The following is a 21205-nucleotide window of genomic DNA, read 5'->3' on the forward strand; positions in this document are numbered from 1 at the left end:
TTTTAATTTTTTTTTTTTTTTGGTAAGTAGGGATTTATGTATAATATAAACTTCATATTAATTAATTAGAAGTTTAAGAGGATAAACTAAGATGAATAGTCCATCTCTGTGAAAGTATAAGGTGACCTCAGGTAGGTAGAATGCAATTGCCCAACTGCAGTTTTGCCGAACACCTCCTTGCCTAATTCACTCGTATTATAAAAAGTACCATGGAATATGAAATGCATGTGAGGGGCAGCGTGGGTGCCTGGCTATTCGTTTGGTCTCTCTTCTGGCCCAGCAGGGTTTCCTGCTGTCTTTCAGAAGTGCTTGTGGAGAAGTACTGACACAAACACAGAAAAACAGTCGGCTAGTCCTTTTGTCAGACCTTTTTTCTCCTTCTTCTTCTATGTCTTTTTTTTTTTTCTTTCCCCCTCCATGTTTTGTCAAACGATTATGTAAAGCATTCTGAAACAAACACTACTTGGAGAAACTGTCCAAGGAAAACTTGGTGACACTCAGCAAGTCAGACACTGAGTGCAGGCCTCACCTGGTACTGCTGTCTGACTTGGAAAGGAACATGCTGCTGCTTGGCCACTGGTGTTTGGCTGCACATTGTGGCTGGAGGTTGTGCTCCCAGCCAAAGACTTACAGGCTTAGCATGGGAGATCAGACAACACCACAGCAAATGCTGAACTACACCTTTATTTATGACAACTCTTGATGAGTGTTAATTATTAGCTGAACATAGCATGTTCTAGAGGCTGTTTGCATTACAGCATAGGAGGGGCCAGCTGTGTGTAAAATGTGTGTATCTGTAGGCAAAACAGCAAAGAAAACCGCTTTGGAAGAGAATAGAAGAAGAAACTACATATGCAGTTTTTATTAACGTCATATAGCCCTAATGCATGAATTTATTTAAGAGACTAAATATTTAAACATTATTTTATTAAGACAGTGTGGATTAACATGGCAATAACATGGAGCAGGTGTGTAGGAAGTGCTGACTATATCAAATATACTGCTTGTTAATAGTTGTTTGGACTTCTGGATTAGGTGCTTTCTTGTGAAGTGTCTCTACTGAGTTAGTGTAGCAGTTGCAAAAGGGAAAACTATATATGGCATAAAAAACAGTAGTTTGCTAGACATGAAATGTGTTTGTTGTGATTTTAGGAATGATGGTCTGTAAAGGTTTCCTTTGTCAGGTTACAAAATAAAATGGAGTTTTAGCTCTGTAAAGTTATTTAAAAGAAAAAAAGAATATTGATTTGTTTTATACAGGACCCCGTACTATGCTTTCGATTGCTATGCAGCATAATTTTTTTACCATTCTTTAGAGACATTAAACTATTCTCTGGACAGTATACATATGTTTGCTAAATATCCAATTAGCTGCTTCACAAGCATATCTATTTTTAAACAAGCTGGCAAATCTTTTGTTTTGATGGTGGTAGCTATTAATTTGCAATCTCACTTTTAATCAATCTACCTGGAAATAAGATAACATAATTATTTTTCTTTCTGGTTAGATGATGAGTGATGTAGGAAGGTAAAGGGATTCTGGCATTGCTAACAGTGACCAGGCATTAGCAGACTTCTGAATTAAATCTGCCTTGGGTTTCTGCCCTTGTGATATGTGCATCTTTGCACAAGTCAATTATTTGAATGTTCTGAGTTAAGTAACGGGTTAAAAATACCCAGGTAAAGTGTGGAAATGTAGTAAAATAAGAATCAGTCACTAATGTAGTGGAATACTCTATGAACAGTCCTCAGAGAAAACATGTGCTATGTTGTGAAACATCTGATTTATATAATTTTGAGGTGACCTCCTTATTTGGCTCCTAAATTAAGTGATTTGATCAAGCCAGGCAGCCTCCCTTTCACAGGAATGCAGGTTACTTTCCACAGCTGTTCCAGTTGGGTATGCTTGGTATTTGTGTCAGCCTTCGACAAAGATGTCTAGTGACATTAAGTGTGGTGAAAGGAAATACTGGCACTGGAAAATGACAGAGAAGTCAGTTGCTAGAATAAAAGTATGCAAAACTTGCTGTATTCTAGGGCTAAATCTTGCTTTTCAACTGTGTGTACAGGGACTTTGTGAAAGTCATAGTCAGAAGGGGAAATGCAAGCTGCCTGTGATCAGGAAACACCATCTCCTTCCCGTACTGGGAGAATTTGCTTTCAGTAAGGCTTTCCCATGCTAGAACTGGTGAAGCAAGAAGGTGCTTGTTGGCAGGATGGACCAGCCTCACCCATGTATTATGCTCATTTCTGGCTTGAATAAAGGCATGTGTGCACAAAACATGAGTGTAAGCTAGTCTTAAGTAGTATTGTGGTACTACATGGTTTAGTGGTGGACTTGGCAGTGTTAGGTTAATGGTTGGACTTAATGGTCTTAAAGGTCTTTTCCAACCTAGATGATTCTATGATTTTACATAGATGACTATTGGTCATTATTGGTTTCTGTCTGTTGTGGTACTAGATAAACCATTATCATAAGGATCTTCCAGGGCATGGGAAAAAGGGTGTTCTGAGATTTTGGTCTCTGCATTATTTACAGGGCCTGAACCAACACTGATTTACTCCAGTGGTCTGTGACTACAACCAGAATTTCTAGGTTGCCTAGAAGGAAATGGTTTGATGAATTTATAAAGAAATAATTTCACTTCTCTGAAAGTGTGATTGTTAGTGTCCCTGCATATCTGAACCTGCATCCTGATTGCTCTGTGTGCTGATTTGACTGAAAATGAGTTAATTTTCTTCATGCAGTTAGAAACCTTTCTTTTTCATAGCTAGCACGGTCATTATTTGGACATAGTTTGAGAACAAGAGATAATACCCAGGACAGAGTTAAGAGAGCCAAGGACTTTCTGAGTGCTCTGCCCACTGGTGTGAGGCATCGAGCAAGGGGGTCATGGATGAGGCAGAGCTTGACGGACATCCAGACTGATCAATAGGAGTATTCCAATCCCATTAGCGTCATACTTCATATTTAAGAAGAGTCGGGACCTTCCAGTCTGTCTCTCGCTTCTTCACATTCTTTACTCTTTTTATTGGAGGTGTGGGGAGTTCTGTTTGGGATGTTTAGTTTGGCCTTTTGCTGTTTTGTAGAGGCCTCTGTGCCTTTCTGTCTTTTTTCCTTTTTTCTCTCTTTGGGATCATCTGTTCAGGACCAGGTGCTGTTTCCTGGGACTGGCTTCTTGGTATGGACAGATTTTGTGAGGAATTGCATTGAGTAGCTTTTATTTTATATTCTATTTCTATCATATATATATTTACTAGTAGTGTATTAGTATTTTGTTGTTTTATTAAACTGTGTTTATCTCAATCCAAGTTTCTCCCTTTCCTTTTGATTCTCTCCCCTATATGTGGGTTGGGGAGGGAAGTGAGTGAGCGGCTGTCGTGGCTGTGTTGCTCACTCGGGTTAAACCATGACACTGTGTCAAGGTCATGTTGAAGTATTTGCCCCACTGTCTATACATGAATTTCTGAGAATTTTGATGACAGACAAAAGAGATTTAGTTGTGCTATAAGAGCGTGAAAAGCAAAACCAGGATAAGCTTGTAAAATTAAGATTGAATTTGAAAGCTTGAAATCCACTGAACTCATCCAGAGTGCAGTACAATGCAAAACCCCTTATTCAAGGTCTGCTAGTTAGGTGTTTCTCAGCACTGTCATGATCCATCAAACCTGTCAGATAAAAAGAGGCTATTTTAAAATTTCTCCTTCAGGGCATGGGGAAGTACTGTTCTTGCAAAGATAGAAATTTATGATGATACTAAAAAAATGCAGATGAAGTGAATAATTAATGAATTCAAGACAGGACTGAAATATCTTCCTAAAATGTTGCTATTTTTAGCAGGGAGTGCTTCTGCAGTGCTTGTCATGTGACCCTATTGCCTTCTGAGAGCAGGAAAACAATATGAATTAGTTTCTTTTTCCCCATGGACCTATAGGCCTAGCATATAGCATCTTAGCATCTGCTTCTGCCTTAAAACAAAGTCATTTTAAAACTCATGCAAAATAAAACACTAATAAAAGCTGTACTTAAAGAGAATCTTTATAGCAGCTGAATAGTTTTTTAATAGTTTGTATGCTGAGGCTGTAGAGGGGACTACTGCAATGTGTCTAACCTTCAGCTGCTGCTGCAATCCAGTAATACTCACTGCTGCTGCAGCTTCTAGCTGTCAAGGGACATAGAAGCAATTATCAAAAGGAGGTTGCAGGATCTGGCCCAGAGATAAAGATTTAGCGTAAACACATTTGTGCTGCTTTTCCCTGTAACCAGTATGGAGTGTTGTTGTGTTTGAGATACTTCGCACATTAAAAATATTATGGTCAGCAGAGCCTCTAAAATAAATTGCTACTTACAGCCAGCCTGCGCACGTGCTGATGCTGCTGTGTGTGATGCTCAGCTGGACCGGAAGGAAGGGAAGTCCACTGGTCAAACCACAGGAGAGGGTGCAAGGGATGGGATTGTTGTCTTCTTCTCAGCCACAGGCTTTCTGTGACTGTGCAAGCTGCAGACACTCGGGTCCACACAGGGACATGGCTGCTGACATAGTGTATACTCAAGAGTTTAACCTCCGAAACCTGGTCCTCTTGGGGGTTTACCCTTCCTGAGGGGTGATGAGGTTCCCAGTGCCCATCCAAGGAAAAGTCAGGAGCTGCTTGCTTGCTGCCTTTCTGCTCTGCTGGAGTTATGACAGGTTGAATTCAGAATAAACCTCCAAATCCCAAACCTTTAGACACTGAGGAGGACCTTGGCTTTGCAGCCCAGGACCCTATTCACAGGGGTGCAGAGGGCTGCCAGCCTGCTCTCCCCACCTGCGCAGAGGTTGCGCTCCCCACGTGAGATGGTTCCTGGGTGATTCCTGTAAGGAGTGTAGGGTCCCCAGCCCTGGTGGGCTGCAGAGCTCTGCCCCGGGTGCAGTGTGCTTGCTATGCAAAGCAGCAGTGAAACATCTGGGCTGACACAAGATGCTTTGGGAAAGGGTTGTGGGCTGAGGTCCTGAGCAGCAGAGGTGGCTCCAAAGGCACCTGCAGCTCCAGGGCAAGCTGCAAGCTTCAATGGTGGTGATTTTTGGGAAGCTCCTGTATTAAGCCATAGATGGTTGCTTCTTGGGGGCGCTGGAGTTTGATCTGAGGCTCCTTAGTTGTGTTCAGACTTAGGCGCCATGAATGCTTTGCTGCATCTGGGCCTTGGTCTCTGCTTCTCTTTTCTGTGTATCTGTCTAAAAGGACTGTTTCAAGATTTAATGTCTGTGAAACACATGCACAGAGTGCATTGTATGGATCTTTGTAAGAATTAGAAGTTGATCCTCAGCTGCAAGCTGAGTTCGGTTGATGTGAGTGCTATTCAACTGAGAACTCTGGTTATCAAAAAAGACTATTAAATTACCATTATTATTTTTTTGTGCCAGTTGAAAAGACTATTTCCAGGCTTATATTTTCCCATCTTTCCGTCAGGTGTCCCATGCTAGATCTCGCCACCTTTTTTCCAGTCTTCTTGCTCAATCACTTGTGTGAATCCTTCCTAAAATGAATCTGATTATCAGGTGGCTACTTTTTAAGCAAACCCCCATCTATGTAGACCAAAAGTATGCAGAAGGGTACACAAAGACTGAATAAGTGAGTGAACTGAAAGTCATGGGAGTCTGTGGCAGGGGGTTCTGATTAATGGTTGATGTCTTCAGGAGGTCCTGTCAGTAGGGCAACACACAAGGACAATCCTAGTAAAGCAAGCCTGAAGGAGTTTTCCTTGCCTAACTTCAACTTGGCACGAGGAGTTTGTGCTCCTGGTTGAAGCTCTCTTGAGTTGTAGTTCTGTGATACAAATAATAAACCACACTAAAGGTAGTAAATTCTATCTCTTTAAATTAATGAAATGCATTGAGTTTACCATGCGATGAAAGGACATAGAGATTTTAAGGCCCTAAATTGTATTACAGCCATGCAAGCCAGTTTTATTTGTTTATGTCTGTTTGTTTGAATGCCTGCACTCATGATTGAAGTAATTAGTTATACAATTCCACTAATGTCTTGTGAGCTGCTTGGGAATGATGAGAGATTAAAATATCTATTTTCAGTTTTGTTGCTGTTTTGATATGGGCAATGAAGCTTTTGGAGAATCAGTTGGTTTCACATAGAGTTGACCAGCCTTGTGACTGCTTAATGAAATACTCAGCAATACAGCTTTTCTTAGCTAAAACTGGGAATGTTGAAATGGTTCATTTTGTGAATTGAGAAGGGAGGTACTGATTTCAAGCCATGAAAATAGTAATTCTTGAACAAACAGCTTATTTTTGTGGCAATCTATTTTCTTACTGCTTTTTCTTTTCTTTCCATAGGAAAAATTAACCCAGGAGTGTGTATTCAGAGAGCAGTTTGAAGAAAACTGGTATAACACATATTCATCAAATCTATATAAACACGTGGACACTGGAAGACGATACTACGTTGCATTAAATAAAGATGGGACTCCAAGAGAAGGGACTAGGACTAAACGGCATCAAAAATTTACACATTTTTTACCTAGACCAGTGGACCCTGAGAAAGTACCGGAACTATATAAGGATATTTTAAGCCAAAGTTGACAAAGACAATTCCTTCACTTGAGCCCTTAAAAAGTAACCACTATAAAGGTTTCATGCGGTGGGTTCTTATTGATTAGCTGTGTCATCACATCAGCTCCACTGTTGCCAAACTTTGTCGCATGCATAATGTATGATGGAGGCTTGGATGGAACATGCTGATTTTGTCCTGCACTTAAAGGTTTGTCCTCCTGGAGGAGAGCCTATGCCCACTCGCTTGATTTAGTACGAGAGGGAGCGTGAGAGAGTGAGTGCGAGAGAGAGAGAGAGAAAGGGAAAGGATGAATGGGAGTGAGAGCGCGAGAGAGAGGAGCCACGGGGAGGAGGAGGAAGAGGAGGAAGGCCTGATGCATGCTGGGAAATAGACACGCTTTTAAATTTTTGATCAGTTGTACTTCGTCATGTATCAGCATAGCTGCCATACTTTGATTCATCAGGATTTTTGGCTGGTGGCCTGCTCAAGTGTACGCTGCATTTACAAAGGCATGGAGGGTGCAGTCTTACTTAAACAAGAGACTTTTCAGTTAATCGCTCTCTGGGTCTCACCCCACTGAGTTTAAAGCAAAGACCTCTTAGTAAAAAAATAAAAATAAAAAGTTAAATTTATTTATAGAAATTCCAAAGGCAACATTTTATTTATTTTATATATTTATTTATTATATAGAGTTTATTTTTAATGAAATATGTACAGGCCAGATAGGCATTTTGGAAGCTTTAGGCTCTGTAAGCATTAAGATGGCAAAGGCCACTGTGAACCTGTGGTAAATTCATGCAAGTAAATATAAAGGTGCATGGATAAAAAAAAAACAACAAACAATAAAAAGGTAATAATAATAATAAATTCTAGTGACCCTCATGTACTGAAGGAGACAATCTCTTTTGTGCCCATATTATTGTACAAATATGCACACCACTCATGACACTGAGTCCTCACTCTTCTGACTGCTTGTTTCATAGCTTACCCCCAGAGGATTAAAGAGAAAACTGGGTCTTCAACTTTATGTGTCTGTAATATTTCCTCTCTGATAAAGTGACTTGTTACATCATTGTAAACTTCACAGCTGTGGAAAATATAGGGGCTGGAATATACACTTGTTAAAATCTATTGCAGATTATACCAAAGCTGAAGGATAAATATGCTTTCTTTTATTTTTTTTTTTTTTTTCCTAAAGCAGAATGCCAGAAACAACATAAGTAATATCAACAGTTGTACTAGTTTTGAAATTCTACAAATAGCACATACCGGCTTTAGAGGGCAAGAACCAGGTTAACAGGATCACTCTTGTAAACATGTTTATTTGTGCACTTGACTATCTACTACAAAATTATACAAGTTCCATAGGGGCCATTGTAACATCTTTTATGGAAAATTGCTTTCAGTGTGAACTGTCATAGTACATGATATTAGCACACTTCCTAAAGTAAAACTTGCAAAATGAAACTAATAAATCTCTATCAATAATGACAATGAGGGGGACAGTATTAGACTTTATTTTTTTTTTCCTAAAGTATGTTCAAATATTCATGAACTGTAAGCTGACATTATGTAATATTTAAGGGATTGTAGTATTTTATGTTAAGCACAGATACATGTTGATTAGCAGTTACTGTCTGGGAATTAACACTTAGGAAGAGGCATTTTTCCCCTAGCACCCTGAAGGAAAAAAAAAAAAAAGAAAAGCCATGTAAGGTGCATATGACAAATGAATTTTGTATTTGTTTTATCCATTAGGATTTTAATCTGGTGCCATTAAATTGAATGTAACCTTTGCCATTGGGTGTGTCAGGAGTGTGGCTGGTCCTGACCCCCTGGCTGTCCACAGAGTCATGGAGGCTGAGCAGAAACATACTTTGGAGGAGCTATGCATAAGTTTCTAGTCTATTTGTAATTCAGTAGTTTTTTCTCTAAGGCACTCTTGTCCAGATGTTATATATTATTTGAATTGTAATTTTGTTCTGTGATGACCCCTGGCTTGGTGTCTTGAACAAACGTGACCTTTCTGTACTCAAACAGGTAGGAGGGCCCATGTCTCAACCAGCAATATCAGTAATCTTAAAATGTGCATTTAATTATAATTGTTTATGAATTATAAAGATACGTAAATTATGTTAGTTGATTTGTAGGATGCAGTTAGTCATACTTTTCTAGGGACTGTTATTGCCTGGGAATTTACAGCCTTTGACTGCAGCCCACGAGTTTGTTTTTAACCCTTCGGAGCTGCTAAGACCTGCAGGTAGTTTGGCTCCTATGGGACAACCAGGTGCTGAATCATTTGTCCAGGCAGTGTAAAGCTGTGCTGGAACACAGGAGAAGAAATAAGCTTATGGAGAGGATTAGAGTTCATTGCTTGGTGTTAAACAGATCAATCCTACTGCAAGGAAGGGAGGTTACAACTCTGCTTTTTCAGTAAATCTGACATATACCAGGAAATTAATCATAAAGGTTAAAAATACTATGAGTTGAGGCCACAGTATGAGGCCATGGTTTGAGTCTTAATGTTAAATCGACTTGGATTTTTAGTTATAGGCAATTAATTACTACTAGTTAACATGTTTTATTTAATTTATTTTTTTTTGTATTTTTCTAAAGAAAGGATTAAACACAAGAAAAATGTTATGAGTTTATGGCAGTCCATATAAATAAACTGTAACCGATTTACTCGAATAACCCATAATGGTGTGTAAATACTGACTTTATGTAAATATAGAAACATGTAATTTAACATAGGCATTATTGCAAGACTGGATGGTCCAGGAGCTGGCAGTTTGCCACTCCCTGCAGGTTCACCGGGTCAAATTTGCCCTGTTTCAGGTAGTGAACAACAGGTTCTGTTCAGTCACTTGTGGAAAATGAGTTATTTCTGTTTGTTTTCTGGTGGGGATGGGCAAACCCATCATCACCGGGGTGCTGCTGAGCTCCTCTGCCAAGGTGGGAAGGGGTATGGATGCCCTCCCACTCCTTACGTGGTCCTGCTAAAGCAGGGCTGGAGAGACCTGACAGGGCAAAGCGAGGAGGCTCCTGTGCTGCTCCTCCTGTGCTGTGGACAAACAGAAGTCCTCATTTTCTAGTGCTGTCCATCTGGCATCTCTCCCGAGTGCTAAAATTCACTTGAAGAAAAATCTGAGGGAAAAACAAAAGAACAATTGGTGTTATTTACTTGATATTCTGTAATTGTGTGTAAATACATACAGAATTATGTAATTTGTATAAATACATTGCTACAGAATTTTGAAAATTGGTATTATTTGCTTGATGTCCCTTCAGAACATTTTCTTATAACCATGTACATGTGTAATGATGGGATTGCAAAAAGAGATATATTTTCTTATTCCTAGCGAGGGTATAAGAAAATTCCAGGAAGACCAAAACCATCAATATTTTCTATGTCTTCTTGCTAAATTGGAAAAAAGCAGGGGGCTATCTCTTTGTCAAGAATTGCATTAGCTTTTCACCTGAAGCAGATCTGTCTGGGCAAGCAACATGGGCAAAAAGGTGACGGAGATCCAGAGCAATGTTATTGTACAGGCTGGTTTTGAGCCGCATCGAGTAACGTGTGAGGCAGCGCTCCCAAACTTAAGTGAGATGGATGAAACCTGGCAGAGCTGGGCAGTGCAGAGAATGGAAAGAGAAAAATCAGAGGAAAAATGTCTTAAATTGTCACCAACCAGTGCAGAACATAAACTGCCTTTCAACTGGAAGGGAAAAAACGCTTTTCATAAATGACTGGGTGTACCATGTGGAGGCTGGAGATGGGACTCTCTGATTTGAAAAGTCAAGCATTGCTATTGTCCTCCCAGTAAAAGATAATAAACATACAAATAGGAGGGAGTTGAAGAGACTGCTTCTAACGCAGTTTCAAAGTTTCTTTGGAAACAGAATATGGCAGGAGGTAAGAGAAGATGCAGCGTGTCTCTCAGAATCCCTTGCATCATCTTCTTAGCTTACACTCTGCTCTTCATACTCTCATATCAAGTAAAGAAGTGAGTATAAGGGCCAGTTCTGTTGCCCATTATTATAGGAGTAGAAATAGGTGGGCTGTGAGCCATGCTGAATACCTGTTTGTGTGAACTCCTGACCTAGCTAGTGAATTCCCACAAGGTCCCCGTGTGGTACATTAGCAAACATGGATACAGGGACGTGGCCAGGCTCCTTACAACTGCAGTTTGTTTTGCAGAAACACAAGATTCGAGATTATTTTAAATTTTGATGAACTCTTGGAAACTCTATGCCTGCTTATGTAGCTGTCTATGTGTAGGCTGCTGTATTTATAGGTAGGGAATCTGTGTGAAGAAGTAACCAACAACATCATCCTCAATATATTTTTCCATGCAGCATAGCATTTACTGACTTGAGAATAGAAACCAGAAGACTTCTGTTTTCCAGAATTTTATCTCGGTTCTTAAGTTGTTGGAGTTCTCCATGGGTTGCTCACAGGTCAGTTCTGCCCTGCCTTTGTGTTATCTTTGGCCTTACCATAACACTACCAGGTGGTTTTGCCATCTGGCCCCTAAATATGTACCAGTGGTGTAACCTCATCTCATCTGGTCAAGAAGCTGGATCAGCCTGTCTGGATTTTGTTGCTGAACAATTTGGCATTGTGAAGTGAGCAAGGCATGGCTAATTAGCACTTTAAACTTAGGTTTTGTAAACTGTATACATCAAGGGAAAGACAATTAGTAATTATAAACCAAAAAAATGCTGTTGTCCAAGCTGTCTTGTCAGCTCAGTTGTGTGCAGTTTGAAAGCAGAAAATGTTTCTTGAAATTCAGGGAATTTAAAAGGAGAATAATAAGCAAGTACTGCCTGCAAAGGAGTTTATAAAACCCACTCTTGTTGCCTTTTTCCCCAATGGTTATGTATCTTTAATAGCTTGTGTGCATTTTCTTCTACCTGATGATACTGGAAAAGACTCTTGTATTTTTCGTTCATTATTTCTGAAGTCCAGCTGTCTTTGTGTAATTTTTCAGGGTTATTCTGATCTGAACCCCAGGGCAGGAGAGTCTCCATGTGATCCTCGGTTGGGACAGAGGATAATATGCATTATAAAGATGCTGCTGTTGTGCTCAGAGTAACTGGTATAGTCCACAGTATGACCTTGTCTTATTGTAGCTGTCATACAGAGGGCAACAATATTATTGATGCCTTAATACATTGTATGTGGTTGTTGTTATCACGTAACAGTAGGAGAGACCTTTTCAAATGATCCTGAAGTCATCCAGACCTTATTAAACCTGCATCTGTTCTCTTGAACACGCACTCTCAAATATCCTGTCATGGAGAGCAGTGCATAAAGTAAACTTCAGCTCCATATTGGTTAGTGAGGCAGAAGGGTTTCACTTCATAGCAAAAAAAAAAAAAGGCACTTTTTTCTTTAGGTCGAGGGAAGTTATTTTTATGTGTAGTGCTTACAAGTAGCAACTATGGCATAGTCAAAAGAATTCTGGAATTAGACTGAGCTGTCAACATGTTTTTCACATTTCTGTTTTCTTGAGAAATCATAGATCATCAAATTATGGTGATGTGCAAAATACGCCCTGTAGATTATTTTCTGTGTCCAGAGGGCCTGGATTTATGTGTATCTTACTTTTGGAGGCAGTAAGCCTAGGTGAAAAGTGCATTTCTGTAATGTTGTAACTCATTAATTTTATTGTCAGCCTCCTCCCTCTGCCCTCAAAGTGTAGCTTTAATTAAAATTATTATTATTTCTACCCTTGTTGAGAGAGTAGATGTAAACATTGAAACAGCATCTTGAAATATTCTCTCACAGCTGTGCTCTTGAATGCATACTTCTGTCTTTTATATTTCTTATGTAATATAATTTCTGTTACTTTTTAGAAACCTCTATGCTGGTTATAAATGTCCCACATAGGCTGACTTAATTACAGCCAAGTTATGTACCTCTGCTTTCTTCAGTTAAGCCAATTTTCTCTTTCTGGTCCCTTATGTTTTGGCAGGAAAGGCAGTTAGTTTGTATACTACTTCTTCTCAGCTAGGACCCTTATTTTTGATTTTCTCTTCTTCCTGCCACGATCAGTCTTTCTTATCCGTGACTGCAGTTAGTTTCACAAACCTTCACAAAAACCCTGCATGGTGAGACTGTGCCTCTCATCTTCATTCTAGGGAAGCAGAAGACTTGCTGGTAATGACCTTCTGTGCATTTTCATCCTTGAGACATTGTTCGGTTTGTCTCCAGATGGAATCAGTGCTCGTATCTTCCTCTTCAGGATAGTTTGGCTCTTTATCTCCCTCATGTTCCTAACAGGATCATTGGAAGGTTGTTCCATATATAATGTCAGTTTAGTAAGATGTGGCACATCCTTCTGTCTCACCTTCCATGGACTGTTCTGTGCAAGCCCTTGCTTATTATCCATTAAGATTAGTTAATATCTAAAGCCCATCATAGAGAACACCTTATTCACTTGATATCTCTTCATCAGCTACTTTGTATTACTTCATGTTTTCAACTCATTGGATCATAATGATTTGATATGTGTGCTGAGGATGCAAACTTTGGTTCTCAATCACATTTTTTGTAAGATCTGAACTGTTCTCTGAAGAATGAAAATAATGTACACGTCCCCAGTTCCAGTAAGGATATTTTCTCACAGTCCACCCCACTGTCTTTCAGAGGAAAACAGTTATTTTGGCCTCCTCAAAATGAAGGTAAATCACTCCCAAATAGCTTGTTGTATCACTTGCACTACTGTATTAGCTCTTTTCTCTTTTATTCTCTTCCAACTATTTTTTTCAGTTACTTCTTCCAACCACCTTAGTCTTCCTAATATAATTTTGTGGTATTTGGGTGCTGAGGCAGATACTGTCAATGAAACCTGTATTTTGTAATTTCTGTGGTTGGGCCCAGTCTTTATACAGTAAAAAACCTGAAAGAAACAGTGAAGGAAAAGAAATTTTGTTACTCCTTGTCTCAAGTGAGTTTGAAGGAGCCAATATGAACTTGCTTATATTAAGTTCCCTCTTAAGAGATTTCCATACTCTTAACTGTCTTTCTGGGTCTATATAAAGTCCCATTATTTTTCAGGTGATATAATTATTTTTCAGGTGTCAACCTAGCAAAGCTTTCTTCAATATCTATAAATATCTATAAAGTTAGTATACAGTGAACTCTTTGAATACTCTGCTAAGGGGCTTTTCTCACATGCTGCTATAGCCACAGAGAACTCGTGTTTCCTGAGATCAGCCTGCTCTTTTCCAAGTCAAATGTCTCCTGCTTATTTCAGCCTTCATAATCGTGTTCCTGCCAGGCTGCTGCTTGGTATAGAAAGGAAGGTGCTGTCTCTTGGTTTCTTGTACTACACAGAGCGTTTCGCCAGAAAAAGGGCACCTTCCTCATTCCAGAAACACATGAAGGAATTCGTACTTGGCTTCAGTAGAATTTGCACCTCTTATCTTTCCCACCTCGGCCCTTATTCCACACACTTAATTAATGTTTCCATTTTTATGGCCTTATTATCTCTCTGAAAACTGCACTGCTGGTGTATGCCAGAAGGCTGTTCTGAGCAGACTAGTATTTTCCTTCTGGACTGGTTTTATATTGGTGGATACACAGGTACACTCTATGTCTTCTCCCAAGGATGGCTAGAAGCATCTCATAGCCTCCCTCTCCTTAAGACAAACAGGCCTGCTTGGTTATACTATGGCAGGATACTCCACCCCAGGAATATCCTCACTGTCCTGCAGCAGTGCCATGGAAAACAGGCAAAATTCTTGTCTTAGTTGTCAGTAACTGTCTTCGCTATATAAACTTGGTGGCTGTGACATGTTAAAAAAAATAGAAGATCTAGATGAACAACAGGCTTGAGACTACATGCAAACTGTTCTTGTGGTTTTTTTTTTTTTCTTTTTTCCAGCTTCTCTCTTGTATTACTTAAATAACCAATTAAAAATGAGCTGAGATACTCTTGAGCTGAAATTTTGAATTCAAATTCAAAGCTGTATTACTTGTAGTCATGGTTTCAGTTGTGATAATGATTATGAAGCAATGGGCAGCTGGATGCCTATTGCTTTCTTGATGGAAAATGTGATTTGTTTGCAGAAATGTAGGCTTGGAGACCATATTCAGCTGTTACATGGGTAAGAGAAGCCTCTAATGCACAGTAAAAGTGCTTACTACCCGCTGCTACAGGTGCCCCTTAAACCTTCCCCTCAGCTGTCTGTCACCCAGCTGCGGGATTGAACTTCCACCGGGGCAAAGTGCTTTGTCAGACAGGCTGGGGTGCTTGTCCATGCTGCAGGGAAAGTCTCTTTGAAACAGGGGAAGCCATGTCCCTGTGGAGAGCAGAGAGAGGCAGCAAAGAGAAAAATGAAGAAAGCAGGGTTCCTCTAAGCAAGGATGCAATGGAGGTCCTGGGTTTGCCAGGTGAAAACTAGCACAGGCTGGAAACAGGGACAGAGACATACGGAACATAGAAATCCATTTTTTCCTGTTTCTTCTCCCCAGTTTGCCTGTGGGTGCTGCTCCTTTTCCTCCAAGCACACCTGCTCCTCTTCACTTTCCAGCTATCATGAATTGTAGTTGAAGTAACTGGTACATAGCAGCTTTAGAAGATCATGCATTGCACACCTTTAGTGAGTGATCCATCTCCTCAAGGGGTAGTTTCATAATTCAGGTGGCACTAAAAATATTAAAATCATAGAAGAGAGTTTGGTTTGCAACCAGTCCTGCCTTGCTGGGGTTAGGGAACCCTCCCTTCATATACTGAGGTCTGTAACAGCCTTGCAGTTGACATGAGCTGGTGCTGTAGAGTGTGGTCTGCAAGGTGCTTGCTGGGCTGTGGTGGTGACAATGGAGATGGCTGCTGAGCAGGTGACTGCCTTGTGTCAGAAGACACCTGTGCTCCTTCTTTGCAAAATTCCCAGGTGGCCACAGGCAGTTACTGAAGATGTGGGCAACTAGTTCTTATTTTTAATTAATGTAAATGAGTTTATAGCTAAGTCCTGGCTTGGAGGAAATTAAAACATGTACAATCAGTATAACTGATGCAACTGAGGAATTGAGCTTAATAGTGAGAGAAGGTAGGATAACCTTGAAGTCTTCCTTTCTTCCATAATGCTGCTCATCACAGACATGAATCAATGGTTTTTGTAGAGGTGTTCTTCTTGCTGGGGTCATGCTCATTCACTGCTTGATCTCCAACAGCCAGTTAGGATGTATTCTTTGTGCTATAGCCTGCTGTAGAAATAAATACATAGGATGAAAACAACATTGTGAGCATCACATAGGGTGAAAAGAACATATGGTTAGTTCTAGACTGGCCTGAAGCAAAAATCAAGTATCTGAAACAAGACATCTTGGTAACCTCAGGCTTCTTCCACCACTGCTGTTCCTGGGACCTGCTGCTTGTCTCTGTGGGCAACAGCAACAGGCAGCCGGTAGGGTGTGCAGTGCCCCCTTGACTCACCCTCCTGGTGTGCTGGGGGTAAGGGCTGGTACAGGAGGGGTGCAGTTGCCCTTTACTTCAGAGGAACCAAGGACCAGCACTCACCATCTCCATGCACTCAAGCTGTAGCACTGGTGGGCAGGACCAAAACCATTTCAGTGATGGCATCAATGTCTCTGAACTCTCTCTCAGCAAAAGCTCCCTGGATTTCAGAATTAACATCCAGTTCAAAAAAGGAGGTTTCTCTCAGAGTTAAGATTTGATTAAGATAAATAGGAAAATTTATTTCCCACAGCAAGCTATCAAGCATGTCCCAGGATCAACAATTTTTTTCCTCTTTTCTTTGTATTTTATCCTTCCTAGTAAAAGCCAGCCAAACAGTAGCTTTCCATGAACTGTGTCTGTCTCTTCTCCTTCCCACTCTCAAACTGAAAATTTATGTCTGCTGATAATTAGGATAGACAGGGCTTTAACCATGTCCATAAAGCTAATGCCTAAATTAGGGTCTTTAAAGACTAAGAGGAATCCATGGCAGTGTGATTCTTCTAGGAAGAAGACAGGAGATGTGAGGTTAAGAAAAGAATCTGTTACTTTGACTTGCTTCTGCCTCCCCAAAGGGCAGAAACAGTCACTTTATCATTTCTCTAAACACTGACCATCGAGTACACCAGTGCCTTATCACCTGAGGTGACAAGATGTCCATCACACAGCTAGGTAAACATGCAATGCAGTGGGTGAGCAATTGGCTGACAGGCTGGACTCAAAGGGTTCTAGTTAATGGGCCTATGTCAGGCTGGTGACCAGTCACTAGCGGGTCCCACAGGGATCCATCTTAGGGCCAGCACTCTTTTATGTCTTCATAAATGATTAGACTCAGGACTTAAGGGATTGTTTAGTAAGTTTGCTGATGACAAAAAATTGGGGGGAGCTGTCGACACTCTCAGGGGCAGAGAGGCCCTGCAGAGGGATCTGGACAAACTGGAGAACTGGACAATCACCAACCACATGAAGTTCAACAAGAGCAAGTGCTGGATTTTGCCCCTGGGACATGGCAACCCTGGTCATACACACAGACTGGAGGATGAGAGGCTGGAAAGCAGTTCCGTGGAGAAGGATCTGGGGGTTCTGGTGAATGGCAAGTTGAACATAAGCCAACAGTGTCCTGGCAGCCAAGAGGGCAACCATGTCCTGGGTGCATCCAGCACAGCATTGCCAGCTGGGCAGGGAGGTGATTGTCCCTCTCTGCTCTGCACTGGTGCGGCCTCACCTGGAGCACTGTGTGCAGTGCTGGGTGACACAGGATAAAAAGAATATAAAGGTACTGGAGGGTGTCCAGAAGGGGGCTACAAAGTTGGTGAAGGGTTTGGAGAGGAAGACATATGAGGAGCAGCTAAAATCGCTTAGTTTGTTCAGCTTGGAGGAGACTGAGGGGAGACCTCATCATGTCTACAGCTTCCTCACAAGGGGAGGAGGAGGGGCAGGTGCTGAACTCTTCTCTGTAGTAACCAATGACAGAACCCAAGGGAATGGCAGGAAGATGTGCCAGGGGAGGTTTAGGTTGGACATTAGGAAAAGGTTTTTCCCCCAGAGGGTGGTGGAGCACTGGAACAGGCTCCCAGGGAGGTGTCACAGCCCCAAGCCTGACAGTGTTCAAGAAGAGACTGGACAACACCCTCAGACACATGGTGCGAAATGCAGGGTTGTCATGTGCAGGGACAGGAGTTGGACTCAATGATCCTTGTGGGTCCCTTTCAACTGAGGACATTCCATGATTCTGTGATTCTATGAGGTGGTAGCTGGCTATTGATCTGGAAGCAAAATGCTTCTGCTTTCTCCTGTTCCTTCTCATAGGTGTTTGTTATGATGATGGAAAATATCAGAAGCACATAGCTTGGCACCTGTTATGTTTTATGGAAGAACCAGACAAGGAATTGACCTTTCTTAAACTGGTCCTCTAACCCAAAGCAAACAAATCAAAGAAACTGCCCTTAGACCTTAGCTGAAAACTTGCGTTTTCTGTTATTGTTTTCTCATCAGGAGCTACGGCTTACATGATCTTGTAGTACTCGCCACCCTTCCATTCACCTCCTGTAAGAGTAGGCAATTAGTCTTCTGTGGAACCTTATGTTGCTGCTAGTGCTCTGACCATGCTGCTGTTCCTGCCCTGGCTAAAAGTTGTGTGCTCTCCGTGATGCAGACAAAGATGTTGCTCATCCAAACAGAACGGCTCTTGTTGAGATGTACAAGAACCTTCTTCTTCACTTTCCCCAATATTCAAAGAAAGTCTGGGCCAAGAGTCTGACATTTGAACTCATGGAAATATTGTACAAACTCCACTGAGGTAACAGCAGGACAAACCAAACTCAAAGACTGAGATTGGCTTAGTGTCTTCTACACAGCTCAGCCGAACTTCCAGCATTTTAGCAGCTCACCTGAAGCCATTCTTGGGAAGCAAAGCCACAGCACATCCACCAAACTGTCCCGCATGAATACACTTGAAAAATAGCATATTGTGACCCCACGTAAACAGGCTATAGCTCTTTGTGTAGTAACAGAGCTGAAAGGCCCCTGATCTCTCATAGCGAACATTTATTTTGATAGATGTCTTAAATATATCAGACTATGAGATTTTGAGGAGAAGCTGGCCGTGAATTGTTTTGAAAAATCACAGGGAGCCACATGCAAGTGCTTGCTCCATTTAGTTTGAGGAGGAAGGATTGGGAAATTGGCACTAGAACCTGTTTCTGGAGAGACCTGGGTGGGGGCACCTCCCAAAAATGTGAAAACACACAGGTAGCATCCACTTTGCGACTAGTAAGTTATACAGGAGTTTTGGAAATAACCTGCACAAACCAAATCATTGCAAGGGGACAGTAGTTGATGAGCCAATACCTGGATGTGTGTTGTAATTTTGGAAGGCAGCTGTTTAAAATTGCAACCCAACAACCCATATTTGACTATGTGCTTAATGAAAACATGAAAAAACATTATATGCTTAAGAAAAACATAGCAGAATATTCAATTTCTGAAGCTAAACAAAAGAAATTCACCCCAAACTGTGATACTGAAATAAAGAAGTGTTGGAAATAGTTATTGTCCTTTCGAAATTTTGGCTTTAATTTTTTTCCTAATATTTTTGGGGCTGAGCGTTCAACAGTGGAACTCTTGTGGGATCCATAAAAAAAGACCTCATTTGCTCCTGAACACTCCAAGTCATTGGAAAATTGATTTTAACGGCAAAATGAAGAGCTACCAGTGAGCTGAAACAGAAGCTCAGCTCACTAGGTAGCTGTTTTGTTTATACAGTCTTGTAAGCCCATTGGCTTCTCTTTGATTTATTTTCTGCCACCATCTTGGCTCAGGTCTCATAGTTTCTGTCCTTCACGTAACTATAGGATGCTCATCTGCCCTTGCAGATCATTTGTTGTAACTGTCTTGGTAAGGCTCCAGTTTAGGCCTTCTCTGGTTTCTTGCTATCCCTCTTGAACTGTAAGCGTGTGATGCAAAACTGGGCACAGCATTTCACATTTTTGACGCACTGCAGACATGCCCTGTCTCCTTTATTAATAATAAAGGATCTCTGATAAGCCAAGTCCCTCTCATATCACAAGATGCAATTATCCTCATCCTCTTCTTTGTCCCTGCTTTAAAGCATTGGATCAGAGCATCATGTCCAGTTATTTAAGTATATAAAAAAGTGCAGATCTGATAGAAGTGCTTGGTTGACAGGACTAAATCTCTGCACTTGCTGCAGAGTGTGGTGCAGCAGAGTATGCTCTTCTCAGCTCCTTCAGAGCAAAGTGACCTTCTGCAGCAAAATCCTTTATCTGAAAATAAAAAAAACCCATTCATTTGGAATGTTAATTAATCTGCAGTTAGGAGGCTTGGTTTGAATTTCTGTTCATGACAACACATATTTGAGGAGAAGCAGTTGAGAAAGGGTCTGTACTTACCTTGGAAACTGGACCAGGGGAATTTTAGGAGAATTTTTCTCATTTCGTTTCACATACTTTGTTTTTTAGTGGAGTTTTTGAACTGCTAGTTTTTGGATTGACCTGTCTGAACTGTGTGAAAAGGTAGCTGAAAAGCAAAGTACAGAGAAATAGATCAAAATATAATTTCCCTTCACGTGACATTTATTGCTTTAGTGCTACAGAAGCTCGCTCAGTCCCTGCTGCGGCAAGGGGGGAAGGCAGTAGCTGGGAGTCGCACTGGGGTGGGCAATGCTGCAGCCCACTGAGGTGGGCAACGCTGCTGCTCTCGGAGCCTGCCTGTGTGAAACGGGCTCATCTGTATGTGGGGAAGTCTGAGGGCTTGGGGCCAGCACACGAAGTGGTCCTCAACACCCAGCCCCCTGGACCAGCAGTGCCGGACCGGCTGGAGGAGCACAGAGGCAGAGCCAGCAGCTCCTGTGATGGGGATGCAGCTGGGACAACTTGGGGGCACTGGGAAGGGTCTCACAGGCTTGGAGGTGGACTTCAGCTCAGCTCCTGCTTAGGGCACCCTTTGCTTGTCCTTTTTGCCACCAAAAAATACCTACTGATTTGGCCTTGAAAGTCAAGCATTATGGCAGCTACCAGGCATAACACTGTGTCCTGTCTAATGCACCAGGTTTGACTTTCTTTGACCACTACTGCAGTAAATAAGCAAAACCAGAGCTCCTGACCCCAAGAAAGACCGGCAGCATGAGTCAGGATTCGGCTGAGCAAGTTCCCTGCTGTTCCATAGCTGCTGTTCTGTAAACTCAGCTTCCTCTCCTGCTGGGGCAGAAAAAGAGGTGAATTAAACAAACCGTAGAGTTCTCATCCTGTACGTACTGTGCACTTTCAGCGTTTCTCATCCTTCTCAAAGAGATTTTTCTCCTCTCTAATTCCTGATGTCCTAAGACAGATAGAGAAAGATACTCAATGGGCAGTGCTGCTCCTGACCAGTATGGCTTATCAAGCAACCTGAGTGAGCTCAGCTGCTGTTTAGTTTTGTTGATTAGGCCTGGGACTGTCATAATTTTCTGTCTCAGACAGCAGTGACCACCCGACCAGGCTTTAGCAAACAAAATACCACAAATACATTCTGAAAAATGTGAACATAATACTCATGAAGGACTATTAATGTGTGCAGAAACTATGCAGGCTGCAAATACACCTTCGTCCTGACCTACAACATTCCTCTTAGTTTAGTCCTAATGGAGACGGCCAATTATGGTTTTATGATATAGATTACGGGTGAGCGCCTGT

The 21205-nt window shown here is 41.4% G+C and overlaps 1 protein-coding gene across 2 annotated transcripts in view; it reads left to right on the forward strand.

Annotated features, from left to right (window-relative positions):
• FGF9 (fibroblast growth factor 9) overlaps positions 1-7568 on the forward strand; it is a 56738-nt gene extending 49170 nt beyond the window's left edge. For both annotated transcript variants that reach the window (XM_065049871.1, XM_065049879.1), the window contains exon 3: positions 6330-7568. In XM_065049871.1, the coding sequence (XP_064905943.1) occupies positions 6330-6575 (246 nt within the window). In that variant the 3' untranslated portion in view covers positions 6576-7568. The remainder of the gene's footprint in view (positions 1-6329) is intronic.
• Positions 7569-21205: the final 13637 nt, after the last annotated feature.

Source organism: Columba livia, chromosome 1, assembly GCF_036013475.1.
Source record: "Columba livia isolate bColLiv1 breed racing homer chromosome 1, bColLiv1.pat.W.v2, whole genome shotgun sequence".
NCBI lineage: Eukaryota > Metazoa > Chordata > Aves > Columbiformes > Columbidae > Columba > Columba livia.